The following is a 13873-nucleotide window of genomic DNA, read 5'->3' on the forward strand; positions in this document are numbered from 1 at the left end:
AGTGCAGTCAGGCAAACAGTCCAAATCGCCAGGCATAAATCAGAAACGATAAACAAGCAGTAGGTCGGGCGAGGCACAAACAGAATATCGTAGGCACAGACAAAGGTGGAATCAGAGGACCAGGAGCAGGATCTAGGAATTCGGAAACCAGGAAATCAAAACAACGCACGGCTCGGTAATGTGTCTAAACAACTCAGTACTTCACAACCTGAGTTAGTCTTTGGCGTCCTTGTATATGCGCGCTGATTGCACCTTAATGCAGTGCTGGTGTGAGTCATTAGTGGCGCACGCACGTGAATCAGTTTGCAGTGCGTGCCGTCCCATCCAGAGTGCGCGCCAGAGTCAGCCAACGTGCGCGGGTGTGACAGTACCCTATAGATCCGGAACAGTAAGAGATAGAGGATAACGCTTAGTGAGGAAAAGTTGTGCCCTGTCGCCCTGAACAAAATTTTAAAAAAAAAAACTGGTTGAAAAAATCATAAAAATTGACAGAGCGATTGAAAAAAAAAAAGCCCATTTTTCATGGGTCGTTCTGGTTTGGTGATCCGGATCAGCACCAAAAGTCATAGCAACGTAATTCAGCCCAGAGGTATACTTCATGTGAAATTTAGTGATGATTGGTTGAAAAGTGAATGGAAAATAGCGTCCTAAAAAAGTTAGAATAATAAGAAGAAGAAAGTAGAAAGAACCTGAATGAAAGTTACGGATCTCGGTTACGGACCTCTGGCGACTCGCTCGTTCACAACAAGAACAACAAACATGGTAGCAATTTTTGTCAACATTTATCTTTTTTATAAGATTTATTTATAAGATTTTTAGCAAAAACCTTATAAATTTTTGCCAGCATTTCTCAGGATAATAGCATAAATTTTACAGCATGGATAGCGATAACGACAGTGTTCACAGCGAAAGCGAGTTTTACTACCCTGAGGAAGAAGTTTTCTGTTAGAATTTGGTAAAGAAAAAAATTAATATATTATTTACCAGCTTAAGGTCGGTCCGTATGGTGAAATACCGTGACCTCGGCCTTGAATACTGACCTCGGCCCAGAGGGCCTCGCTCAGTACTTTCAAGACCTCAGTCACGGTATTTCACGATATGGACCTCCCAGCTGGTAAATAACATATATGTATTAAAGGAGAACTGAAGGCAAATTTTTTTATTATCAAAATTCTATTTCTCTCATTGTATTAAATATCAGAATGTATTTTTGATCGCTATTTTGTCGCTGCTATAGCAAGTTATGAGTGTTTGAAATATGCTCTGTAATATATCAGTCCATATGTCAAAGTAATGGCCGTAAACGAGATTCGTTGAGACCTGTGCGAGACATCGTAGGACGGAAGTAAAACGTACAGCGGAAATCAAAGCGACCAACATCTGCCAATGTCGTCAAAAAACGCACGCGCCCTCTTTCGAATGCTGACGGAATCAAGCCGGAAGTTTTGTTTGTTTTGATAGCAATCAGGAAAGTTTGAAAAAAGTAGGCAGTAATCGTTATTTAAACTGATTTTGTGCAATATTTTGTTTGGAAAACAGTTTTCAAAATGGCGGCACTGACACCTGGCTGATACTTGACGTTTCGAAGTCTCGCACAAGTCTCGTGAAGATCGCGCGGATAAGCGACGCCTGCCGTGAACCAAACGAACTAAATTCAACACGGCTAAAAACCAGGGCTTTGAACCGGTTCAAGGAACGAAAACGAAAACCGGGAACTTTTTCTATTTCACATGGAACAGAAACGAAACCAGAAACTTTATTATTTTTTATGTTCCGGAACAGAAACGCTTATTAAAAATAATGGTAACCGGTTAATACCGGTTTTTATTTCGTTCCTCAAAGTTTCCGTAGCCTACAAATAAAAAGTCATTCTTCTCCTGCGCAAGTTTCTATGACCCGCTGGGGTTCACTTCCTGTGTGACGTTCGCTGACTGAATGGAGAGAGCGGGAGGGTGGACTACTATCACGTCTCCATTACTGAGTGTCTGAGCAAAGAAGAGCCTGAACGATGCAACCTCCCTATTGGCTGTTTGTAAAAATGTATCAATTGTTGCCCTTCCCACGGGAATCATCACGGACTCGAGAGACGAGACCTGACGAGTTAGTTCGTTGGTAGCAGAACAAAAAGGTTGCGCGATGTTGCACCCGGGTCCAGATTAGGGCAGAACCGGCCCTGGCTACATTTCAGGTGTAGTTTGTTTTATGTATGTATGTACTTGCATAGATGTGTACTTGGTCTTCCAATATGGCGCCTAACAAAATCTCGCGGCGCGGTGACGTCATGCGGTAGCCCTCTATAGGGCCTGACTAGCCTTTGGTAACACACTAAACAAATTATCTTTCATTTTTGGCACTTTTTCTGTTTGTGTAGATGGGAAGACATACTGAGAATCCAAATCGCCAACATTTGAAATAATAATTGTTTTGAATTATTTCTTGTCTTATTTAATGAAGGTTGTAATAGAATTAGCCTACATTTGGCTTAAGCTGGATGAGACAGAGACATAATTTTATAGCCATTTCTGTTCTAACCGGTTTGGTCTATTTAATGGTGGAACCCCAAACCGGAAACGTTAAAATTCCATTTCTGTTTGGAACGAACCAATAGGAAAAAAATTCTGGTTCAAAGCCCTGCTAAAAACCGAATAGGCCGATAAGTATAATATTTAATTGCAATTAGTTGCCAATACGAGTCACGATATAAGGTTACTAAAACCGAAAACGTAATTGAATAACACGTTAATTAAGAAATAAAGCAAGTTTAAAAATGACTTCAGTTCTCCTTTAAAGATACGAAATCAGCTGATCAGAAATGCATGTGCACCACGGTGAAAGACTGATAAAAAGAAGAGAAGTATGTCCTTCCTTCACTAATGCCCAAATCTGGGATGGAAATTTTACCAAGACCTGGCAACCCTGTCTCTTTAGAACACACTGCAGACTGACTGAGTTTAAACTGTGACGTTACATCCATCCATCATCTGTAGCTGCTTATCCTGTACAGGGTCGCAGGCAAGCTGGAGCCTATCCAAGCGGACTACGGGCGAAAGGCGGGGTACACCCTGGACAAGTCGCCAGGTCATCACAGGGCTGACACATAGACACAGACAACCATTCACACTCACATTCACACCTACGCTCAATTTAGAGTCACCAGTTAACCTAACCTGCATGTCTTTGGACTGTGGGGGAAACCGGAGCACCCGGAGGAAACCCACGCGGACACGGGGAGAACATGCAAACTCCGCACAGAAAGGCCCTCGCCGGCCACGGGGCTCGAACCCGGACCTTCTTGCTGTGAGGCAACAGTGCTAACCACTACATGAAACATGTCTGCTGATGTTTTCAGGTCCTCACTCAGTCAAAACTGCCTCCATCGGGACGCTGGGGAGGACGAGGACGCCGATGCCGGTAATCGTTCCCAACGCACCAGACGTACCAGACAGCAGCAGGATGCTGGAGGAGTGCGAGAGTGTGAGTGTCACTGCCTGTCTCGCACACTCGACATCAGCTCAGTCAATATTATTAGAAATACAACCGAGTGCCATGTTTAGCTACTAACATTTAGCTTTGCAATACGTATATAGTGAGAGTTGAGTTCAAAAGTTTGCACCCCCTCAAGATTAAATATTGAAACGTGAGAATATCTTGCAACAAGAACCAAAAGCCAGGAGTATGTTGATCTCCAAACCTGATCTAAAAGAAGCGTTAGAACAAAGATGTTCGAGGCACGAAGAATTTTCCAAAACTATTAATTAAGCAATATCACACACAGAGTCGTGCTGTTGGACTGAATATCAGCACGGCTGAGTGAGTGCTGTAGCTAATCACAGCCAGTACAACAGCACCACCTCGAGCCTGATCTAATATTCCTTTTTATTCTGTCCACATTCACTGGATATGAGCAATCGTGCACTCTGATTGGCTACTCTACTACTAGGATATCAGCTCATATACCGTGAGTAGAGAAAAACAAAATGGCGGAGCATGTTGTTGAACCAACCAAGGATGAAATAAAAACTACTGGAAAACAAAACCCCCCAAAAATATTTTTTAAAAAGCAACAAAATATGGAATAGAAGTATTTGATGTTAAGAATGTATCATTTTTAATTTTTCAAGAATTATTATTATTATAGCATTTTTCACAAATTGCTCCTGTCATTTCGCCGGTTTGTTTACATTCTAAGCAGAAATGATTTTGTCGGACTTTTTGAATAAAGTTTTTATTTATCAAATTTGCAAAAAGTAACAATAAATATGCTCCGTTCCTCAAAATCCAGTGAATGTGGATAGAATTAACAGTTATTCCACTTAATCTTGTCGTGCATGGCTTATAGACAACTCAGTGCTATGCGCCTCGTCGGCTATCAGCTCATGTACGACTCGATTGAGTGGAATAACTGATAATTATTTTTTTTCTTGGTCCGGTTTCCATCAAATCCTGCGCTTTGATTGGCTGGCGAGTGGGTCCGTGTCCTACGATAAGGACCCCAGTTACGGACCCCGGATACGGACCTCTGGCGACTCACTCGTTCACAACAACAACAAACATAGTAGCAATTTTTGTCAACATTTATTTTCACATTTCTCAGCATAATAGCATTAAATTTTACAGCATGGATAGCGATAACGACAGTCTTCACAGTGAAAGTGAGTTTTACTACCCTGAGGAAGAAGAAATAAAAGAAAACATTTCAGGAGAAAGCTAAAAACCTCTAACTGTTGCTAACGCCGAGCAAAAACATGGCTGAATCCTGAATGACTCCTATTTGTATAAATAGGGGACTACATAGGCGGCAAAATGTAGTTTTTTTCCTGCCATGGAAGTGCACTTGTATACCGAGGAGGAAGCAATTTGCATTACAGCCGTGAATGAGGATTCAAAATGGCAGCTCGGCTCGGTTTTCCCTTTCGGGCGCTCTCGTTTTCTGTTAGAATTTGGTAAAGAAAAAAATAAATGTATTATTTAACAGCTTAAGGTCGGTCCGTATGGTGAAATACCGTGACCTTGGCCTTGAACACTGGTACTTTCAAGACCTCGGTCACGATATTTCACGATACGGACCTCCCAGCTGGTAAATAACATATATTTATACAGCAGTTATATAAAGAGGAAATTAATTTCAAGTGATATTTTGGACACAGTAAGGCCAAATGTTTTGGTTATTTTTGCTCCGTGAACGGGAATAGAGCCTGAAGAAGCTACGTTCACTTTATAGCACGTCAGCTGGCTGGCTCGCTATTGCATGTTGATTTGTACGTTTCGTGTTATAGGTGCTTCCGTCCTTTTTAAATTTCCTTTTCATATTTTAAGTCCAAAGCTATATTCCTGAAAAGTGTCGTTTGCCAAGTTTGCTGATGAAATCGCTAATTCTACCGAGGATGAGCGGATGCGGTAACTGCACTTTCGGAACGCCGCTTGACCAATCAAATTAGTGGACCTGAACTAACTGTGCAATTCTCAGATCTCCGAAGCAGTTTAATACGTTATCGTTTCTATAGTAACAGGTTTTATAATTGCAGAGACTTTTGTATAGTAGACGCTCCACCTCATCCAAGTCTAATAATAATTAGATTAAAGTGACACAGGTTGATGGATTAAAAAGATGAATAGTACCCTGTGGAGTCAGAATAACCCTGAGGTACTTGAATCACACGCTGTATTACCCGCTGCCTCATGCCTGTGAAGGAGAATGAGCTGGAAAAATACAGCGTGCTAATGTTTACACTTGGGTGCGGAAACGGCCGAAGTTTATCCTCATTATAATATAATGAGCGAGGTCGCAGCAAACATGGTGGAACCGGCAGCCTCTGACACAGAAGCGAGCGCTCCAGAGCCAACAGTATTTACTCGGCTTGACTGCTGTGTTTTTTCCCCCTCTCTTTTTGCCTCTGACAATGTCCAATACTTCCTTAAAATCATCTTTTTTTTTTTGTCTCAATTTAGGAATTTTCGTTCGATCTGGGCGATCTGCCATGTTTGCTGTGGGCCCACGGTCGCGACCTCTGACCTGCGCATGACCTCGTGTGACTTTTCCGAACTGGCTGCTGAGCGAGCGGTTTGTAAACAGACTAACACGTGGTTAGGACCCCCTGCATTAGGAAATAAAATGTATTGAGACAAGACAATGTATACCAACTATGGGGAAGGGTATCAGCTCAAACAATTCATAAAGGGGAGTGGATTCAATGATTCCTGAACCAGCACATCGACCTGTGTCACTTTAAACTAAACAAGTCTTGTTGTTGTTTAACATAATGCGATCTTTAATAAGATGAAGCTTTAAACGTTTCTTGAAGGAGTCTCCGGCGTCAGCGCTTTGCGTCGGTGACGGTCAGAAAGTCGTACCGCTGTTAGACTAATTTTATTATCCGTAATGATGAAAATCTAACTCGCTAAGGCTGCGGTCACACTACAGCTCGCGATGGGTTATCGATGAAAATGAGGCGTTTGGTGGCAATGCTTCCTTGAGCTTTGGGAAGTCTTCCCGAACCCATCTGCAAGTATTCGCCGCTTCATTTGCAGATAAAAACATTGCCGTGCATGCATTGAAATTTTTCGCGACGTTTTTGGCCACTCACGACGTGCAGACGCACCAAAAAACAACTCGCGGTGCCCGGAGAACATTCGTCATGCATCGCACGATTGCTGGCTACGCTACCGATTTTTCATCGCCAGGTATTCGCAAACCCATCGCGAGCTGTAGTGTGATCAGGGCCGACAAGTCTTCATTTGATCTAAGATTTGTTTGAAAGAAAATATCTCGCAAATAAACAAATTGAGCTCAAAGTTTGTCTTTATATCGGTCCTTTATAATAAAGCTCCATGTTGAATTTGTTCTTAACTATAGAACCACTAAAGGGATGAAAATAGACGGGACTGTTTATTTTTTGTCAGGGAGGCCGCTATAACTCCATCGTGCATGATGTCATTTTCCGCGAGCACAGCAGAGATGTACAAGTGCATGCTGTATTAGAATAGTCCGCCCCGCTGATACTATCAGGGACGGTTGGAGACGGAGGCAAGTGCAGAAGATCTTTATTATAAAGAAAAGTGCAAACAGGCAAACATCGTGAACGGTAAAACAGGCAGAAGGTCGAGCGAGGCACAAACAGAATATCGTAGACAGAAGCAGAGTCAAAAAACAGGAATCAGAAATCAGTTCGGAAACACGGCTCGGTAATGTGTCACAACAATGCAATACTTCGCAAAGTACAGCAAGTCTGCATTCGGAGTCCTTATACAGGCGTGCTGATTGTGCCTTAATCCCATTCAGGTGTGTGTGAGTCAGTCCAGAGCGCACCCAAGAGTCCTCCTGTTGTGACGACTAGACTATAGTATACATGATATTATGGTCTAGCGTGACTTCTCGGTCAATTTGTTTGCATTTCTGCACAACAATTATGGCAATGCAGGATTAGAAAAGGAATCAAAATAAAATAGGAGCTAGTTTACTGCCTGTTTATTAAAAAATATGATGCCATTTATTGTCACTAGTCACATGTACGGTGCCAGCGAAATTAGCCGTCAACCTGTCCGTACATATACAACATACAATTGACATAGGGTAGACAGGACAGGAAGACAGGGATAAAGATAAAAAGGAAACACAACATGAGAGATAAGGAAAAAAAGAACACCCCCCCCCACACACACTATGCTCCTGTCAGGAGTACAGTGTGGGAGCATTTAAAAAACCTTTGCATAAGCACACAACAACACAAGTACACTTTAAACATGGGACTTGAGGGGGGGAATCAGGGGTGAGGGGGTAATCCAGCGCAAGCAAGCAGCCGTCCGCTCCTGCAGCCATGAAGGCGCTGGTCACGCACCCGCTTGTCACACTGGGGGTAAAAATGGCGACCGCGGAGAGTTAGAGAAGGAATGCGAGAGTGTCTCCCGGCAGTGACCTTCGGGGGGAAATGTTGCCTCAGCAACGGCCTGAACCGAGGCCGGTGCTGTCTCAGGGAGCCGAATGTCGATAAGATATGAATTGTTTGGTCTTTCCAGACGCAGTCTTTGCACGTCCACACCGCTCGTCCATATCTGTCCATTCTATTCAAATTCAAATTGATCTCCGAAAAACGTTTTCCTTGCAAAGCTGAAAGCTGCTCTGAGATAACAACCATTTTGTGGTTAAAGTTCTGAATGTCCACAGTCCGAGTGCCAACAGCTTTGCCCACCACTCCAATCATATTGGGCAGCTTTGTGGGGATATAAAAATATATATATTTACCTGCTTGTCTTCCATCCGTTTGATGCGCGGCATGGTACGCTGTCGTGTGGAATCCTACGTCACGCAGCGCCGCCCTCATTTTCATCTCCTAATCCAATGTATCTGGCGAATCCAGTACGGCTACGCCCAGGGAAATGGCCCAACGGACTGATGTTACAACTTCAACAAGCTAAAGTCCGCTTAATTTTTTCGTCTAGAACGTCTTGTGTTAATGTATAATGACATTTCATAACCTTGTAAATTCAAAATGTCCTGGTTTAATCACTTTAAGGTCACTTTTACACTGTGCTGTAGCTAGATGTGGAAATGTTCAGCATTTGAAACAGCATTTTAATCTGGTTTATCTTCTCTCTCTCACGTCTCTGCTCTCTGTCCTCCCTTTTTTTTTTTTTTTTTGGCTGGGTTTTTTTTTTTAAATTGCATCCTTTGGAATTGAATTTAAAACCTGTTCCGTTTGTCCCTGCATCAATGACCAAAACCAAATCCTGGTATGTGTGTGAATGCTCGTGCTTGTGAACGTTGGGTGATGCTTCTGTTCTCCAGCTCCACTGCCTGTCTCCTTTATAACTCTCTCAGATGCCCTACAATTGCATTCCTGAGCTTCCCTTAACCAAAACACACCGTAACCTCTTCAGAGCCTCTTCTGTTCTGTTCTGTTTTTTTTCCCCTCCCTCCTGCATTAACCCTCTCCCTCTTTCTCAGAAGTACGAGAAGGACGAGCTGTCGGAGGAGATGGCCCACCTGGAGGGCTTAATGAAGGACCTAAACGCCATCACGACGGCCTGAGCACAATCCATACACCCTAACATGCATACACACACCTTCTCACACACACTAAAGCTTACTTTTATCAACATCTCGCCACAGCATGGACAGAGTTCTCAGTCCTTCGAACCGAATGAGAGAAAACGAACATTTTGGCTTGCCTTGCTCACTCTCAGGAAGGAAATGGCCATCGGTTCAAGGAGTGAACAATTTTTTCTTTTTTTGGGGGGGTACTGATTCCTTCGAGAACGTTTCTTTTTTTTTTGCGCTTTTGTTACCTTACGAATAAAAAAAAAGGAAGATTACAGTATGCTGGTGTTCGTGCAGGTGCTCAAGGCACAATTTACAGTGTTTTCATTTGTGCGTTTTTTTTGTATCTCTCGATCTCTCTGTATTGATATATAATATACACATTCACACACATTTCTGCCCGTTCCAGTGAGGTGAACAATGGACACCGTCCCCTTTATTTTCATAATAACTCATTTTTGTATTACACATTTTGATTGAATGACATCGTTCCTTTTTGTACGTGATCTATTGTGCCATGTCGGTTTTTTTTTGTATTATTTTATATACATATACACTTACAGATATGTATATAAGGTCAAAACTGCCTCATACGTACGTATTTTTCAAAAATAGCAATGTATTCAGAGGAGTGTGTGTCAGCCTTACGGGGGTCCTGTCACCGAGACCCGACGCTCTCGAGTCTTCTGCGGCGTGACGTCGAGTCGTCCTCGGTACGAAAAGATTTTTCCGAACGGGAGCTCCTTTCAGAATATTGCCTTACACTTCTTCTGTCTGCTCGGACGCTCATCATCCTTCAAGGAGGGAAGCAAAAATCCACCACTTCTTCTTGTTGTTGTTGTGTCACCTGCCACTGTGATATACAGACCTGCTCTTGGATGGAGCTACGAGATCATGAGATCATGGGTGCGCTTGGCTGCTAGACTACAACTTACGTTCGGTTTCCTGTCAGGTGCTCTCCAGCTGTTTTTACTAAACATTAACTCAACTTCATACGGACTGAAACTTGGGAACCGATGTTACCCAGATGTTACCCAGGAAAATGCAGTATACACGTTCTCAGTATCAGTCCAGGACTGTTTACATGTTACGACGACGTGCTCTGGAGACGCGTATCCCGGCACGTCGGGATGTCACATGCAAACCTTCCGAACAGGACTCCCAATGGGTGTTGGTTTTTTTTGTTGTTGTTTGTTTGTTTGTTTTTTTTCCCCTTCTTTCCTTTTCGTTCCTCTCATGTAGCCATGTTATATGAAGAATTTCAATGTGAATGAAAAATGACAAATGTGGCAGTCTGGGGAAAACCTGCTGGATGATGCTGTGGCTGAATTCTAGCAGGAATAAAAAAAATCGGATTTTATTCACCTAAAACGTATGTTGTCGCATCCGTTTTCAGATCGTATATTTCCATAGATACAGCTATGGGGGAAAAAAATGAGACCATTTTTAATATTGGTCACCAAAAGTGTAATCTTAGTTCTTTTTGTTTTGTCCCCCCCATTCCACCATTTTTTTGGTATTCCACCAAAAAAAAAAAAGTGGAAATGTTTATTTACTTTTTTAAAACTCGTGCAGGCTGTCTTCTTGCAAAGATCAGCAGTTTAATTTGGCCTAATGAGATCTAAAACCTCGCTAGCTAGGTGTAGCTACTAATCAATAATCAGTTCCGTTTGTAATCTGAAACTATCTGTCAAAATGCTCTCGATGCCCTTACGCCACATTCGGGATGAAATCTTTAAAGGGGCTGGCTGACGTTTCCCAGAATCCTCTACGCCAAGTAGCAAGTCGTCATTTTCGATGCGAGCGATATTCCAAAAACAATCCGCGACATCCTCAGCCACAGATCTTCAATTGTAACGTGAAATTGAAGATTTTTTTCAAATATCTCTTAAATTTTAACTACAATAGGTATTCCATACCAATAGTAACGGACCAGAACTTGCCTCGGCCGCCGAGGAAAGAAAAGACAAGGCGTATTTTGTTCAAAGTTTCCACGTAGGATACGTAGTTCAAGATAATAAAGATGGAGATGGATTTCGAAGGGATCATGAACGATGAATTTTACGGAGGTTTTCCTGTCCAGATATCTAACAGAGTAGCCGTTACGTGCTTTCAGAACAAAAACAACAAATTGGATTCTGGGAAGAGTGAGCCGGCCCTTTTAACTGCAAATAGGCTCTTTGTAGCTAGAGGTCACGTGCTTGGATACCGCTTAGCAACATAAAAGTGGAGAGCAAGCGTTCAAGTAAATAAAACTCTCGACAAGGTCAAGCATAAAAGTTTCAGCAGTTCATAGCGCTTAATAGGCATATCAGGTAAAATTCAATCCAAATTACTTGAAACGGCTCTCGCTGAATTCAGAACAACATACTTTTTACAGAATTAAAATACGTGCATCCATTCTTGAGATATTACAAATTAAAGATTGAAAAAAACGGCATAATTTTTAGAAAACTGCCGTAATATTCTGTATTCGGGTCACATGGTCCAAAATGGGCCTCATTAACCAATGAGATCAAAAGTTGTTTCTTAATAACTTCTATTTTTCAAGATATTTACATGGAAATTGGCAGGAACATAGATGGTTGGATACTGAATACAAAGTTTCAAAAATTAGTAAAAAGCAATTATGCTAATTAGGTTTAAAAAAAGTTAAATCGGTACACTAATCCCCTCTTTGTGCTGTGTAGGCCTTTGTATTTCTTAAAAGTCGGGCCTACTAGTGTTTATATGAAAGAATATAAATGATTATGTCGATCAATATTCACAGCTTTCAAGACGAACCTCGAAAAAACTGTCTGATCCACGTCCAATAAACAATTTCATTTAACTGAATTGAAATTGACGCTCGCGTTTCTGGCTAGCGGTTTTTTAAAATATCATTCCGACCACTAAGGTTTCAATATTTTTCATCAAAACAACTCCGGTTATATTCTAAAATAGTTATTTATTCACATGAATCAGTTTGATTTGAAAAAAATAAGTAGGTAAAGCTATGAAAACTCACTTCAAAGTCTCCCATGAATCGTAACATCAAAACTAGCAGACGGAAAATTTTACTGAATCCTTCATCAGAAACAGTAAGAGCGAGAGAACATCACGATAACAGTTACCTGATTGATGTTCACGAGTAATCCAGTCGGAAACGGATCAGAAGAGAGAGCGAGCTTGAGCGCTTTCCCATGACTCAAAAAGAAAAGCACCGGCAGTTTCCCGACGTCCCGCGAGCAGAGAGTGATCGCTGTTGTACCAACTTTAACCTGCCGTTACTCCCAAAGTACTGAACAGATCTTAACGAGAATTTCTGCTTTCCAAAGAAATTTATAAGGTTTTTAATGATAGTATTCACGATAGAAAATATTCAAGAGTTAAGCAATGACAGATTTGGAAACTTTGATGAGCGTCTGCATGGACAGTTTTTACAGCACGGCCAGTGAGCGTCTGATCCGCCTATGCTTAATCTCTTTCCTTTTCTAGAAGAATTGTCGACGTAGTTTTCGAAGTTTACGTTCGGCTCATTTTTGCAGAAAAAAATTATTTTGGCGCGAAGGTGTTGACTTTCAGTGGACGGTATTTGGTTCTTTGAGGCCAAACACCACAGCGACTTCGCATGGTGGACACCAAAAAAAAAAACCTTGGTGTAAAAGCACTTATTTGAATTCTAACAACTCAAAGCAGCTCCATGATAAAAGATTTCAAGGTATATAGTTGTTTTTAGAAGGTTTGGCGACATCTTGAAGATATAAACGAACAATTTACACGGTCAAACTTCCGTGCTTGACCTTGCTGAGGGTTTTGTTGACCTGAACGCTCGCGCTCTACTTTCATGTTGCTAAGCAGTACGACCTCTTCAGGTAGAAAGAACCTCTTTCTCCATTTTCACTTCTACAGTTCAGCAGATCCTAAAATCCTAGCGTGCGAAAGACGTAGTAGATGGAAATTTCACCACACCGAGGGTTTTCCCAGGCCGCCAACACAAATGTTCTCCTGCTGGAAATCATTTCCTTTTTCTACCCTTTTACCTTTTAAGAACAGCATCGCTGCAATCGTATCTTTCACTCGACTTCCATTACTATCCTGTCGTATTTTACATACGTCTTCTCTAACGATGTAAGGAGTCAACAGGAACACGTTCAACAGTTGGACAAGATTTGCTTATTTGGGATTAAATAATTCGTTGTTAGACAGTAAACCTTTTTTGCACTTTTTTCAACAGTTCTGAAGAAAAACAAACATTTCTTACATATCCTGTGTTTTCAATATAAAGCTCTATTTGTGTAATGTAGTGTCATAGCTTAGCAGTAGGCAGCTGGTCTTGTTCATGGTTTGTTTTTTTGTTTTTCTTTCTTCTTTTGTTGCTTCTGAAATGGTATTTGAGCGACACGTTTTACTGTGTTGCAGACGAGGAATTTTATTGTTGCTTATTTCTGTACAAAGATCTTTTTGCTGTCTGTAGAATAATCTGTGGCTTTTTAAAAAAAAAAATTTCAAGTTCTAAAATATGATCGTGGGTGTTGTTTTATTTTGTAATACACATGTATATATTACAGGTCCCGGGTGTTCATGAGGAGATTTAACAGTAATTCCACGAAATCATCAGCTCACGTACGACTCGATTTCGTGGAATTACTCTTTTATTCTATCCACATTCACTGGATTTTGAGAAATGGAGCTTTTTTTTTTTTTGCAACTTCAATAAATAAAAACTTTACCCAAAACGTCCCACAAAATAATTTCTGCTTCGGCAGACTTCTTAAAAACCTATCGATGGCTGCACGAATTGACTTCAGTGTTGCGCTTTTGTAGAAAGTACACTACCGTTCAAAAGTTTGGGGTCAC

The 13873-nt window shown here is 41.4% G+C and overlaps 1 protein-coding gene across 7 annotated transcripts in view; it reads left to right on the forward strand.

The window, feature by feature from the left end:
• neo1a (neogenin 1a) overlaps positions 1-13701 on the forward strand; it is a 444233-nt gene extending 430532 nt beyond the window's left edge. For 5 of the 7 annotated variants that reach the window (XM_060940914.1, XM_060940916.1, XM_060940917.1 and 2 more), the window contains 2 exons: positions 3350-3474; positions 8942-13701. In XM_060940914.1, coding sequence (XP_060796897.1) covers positions 3350-3474; positions 8942-9025 — 209 coding nt within the window. In that variant the 3' untranslated portion in view covers positions 9026-13701. Of the gene's footprint in view, positions 1-3349; positions 3475-8782 lie in introns of all 7 variants that reach the window. The other 2 variants (XM_060940915.1, XM_060940920.1) reach the window with 2 other exon arrangements.
• The last annotated feature ends 172 nt before the right edge of the window (positions 13702-13873 follow it).

Source organism: Neoarius graeffei, chromosome 15 (genome assembly GCF_027579695.1).
Source record: "Neoarius graeffei isolate fNeoGra1 chromosome 15, fNeoGra1.pri, whole genome shotgun sequence".
Taxonomy (NCBI): domain Eukaryota; kingdom Metazoa; phylum Chordata; class Actinopteri; order Siluriformes; family Ariidae; genus Neoarius; species Neoarius graeffei.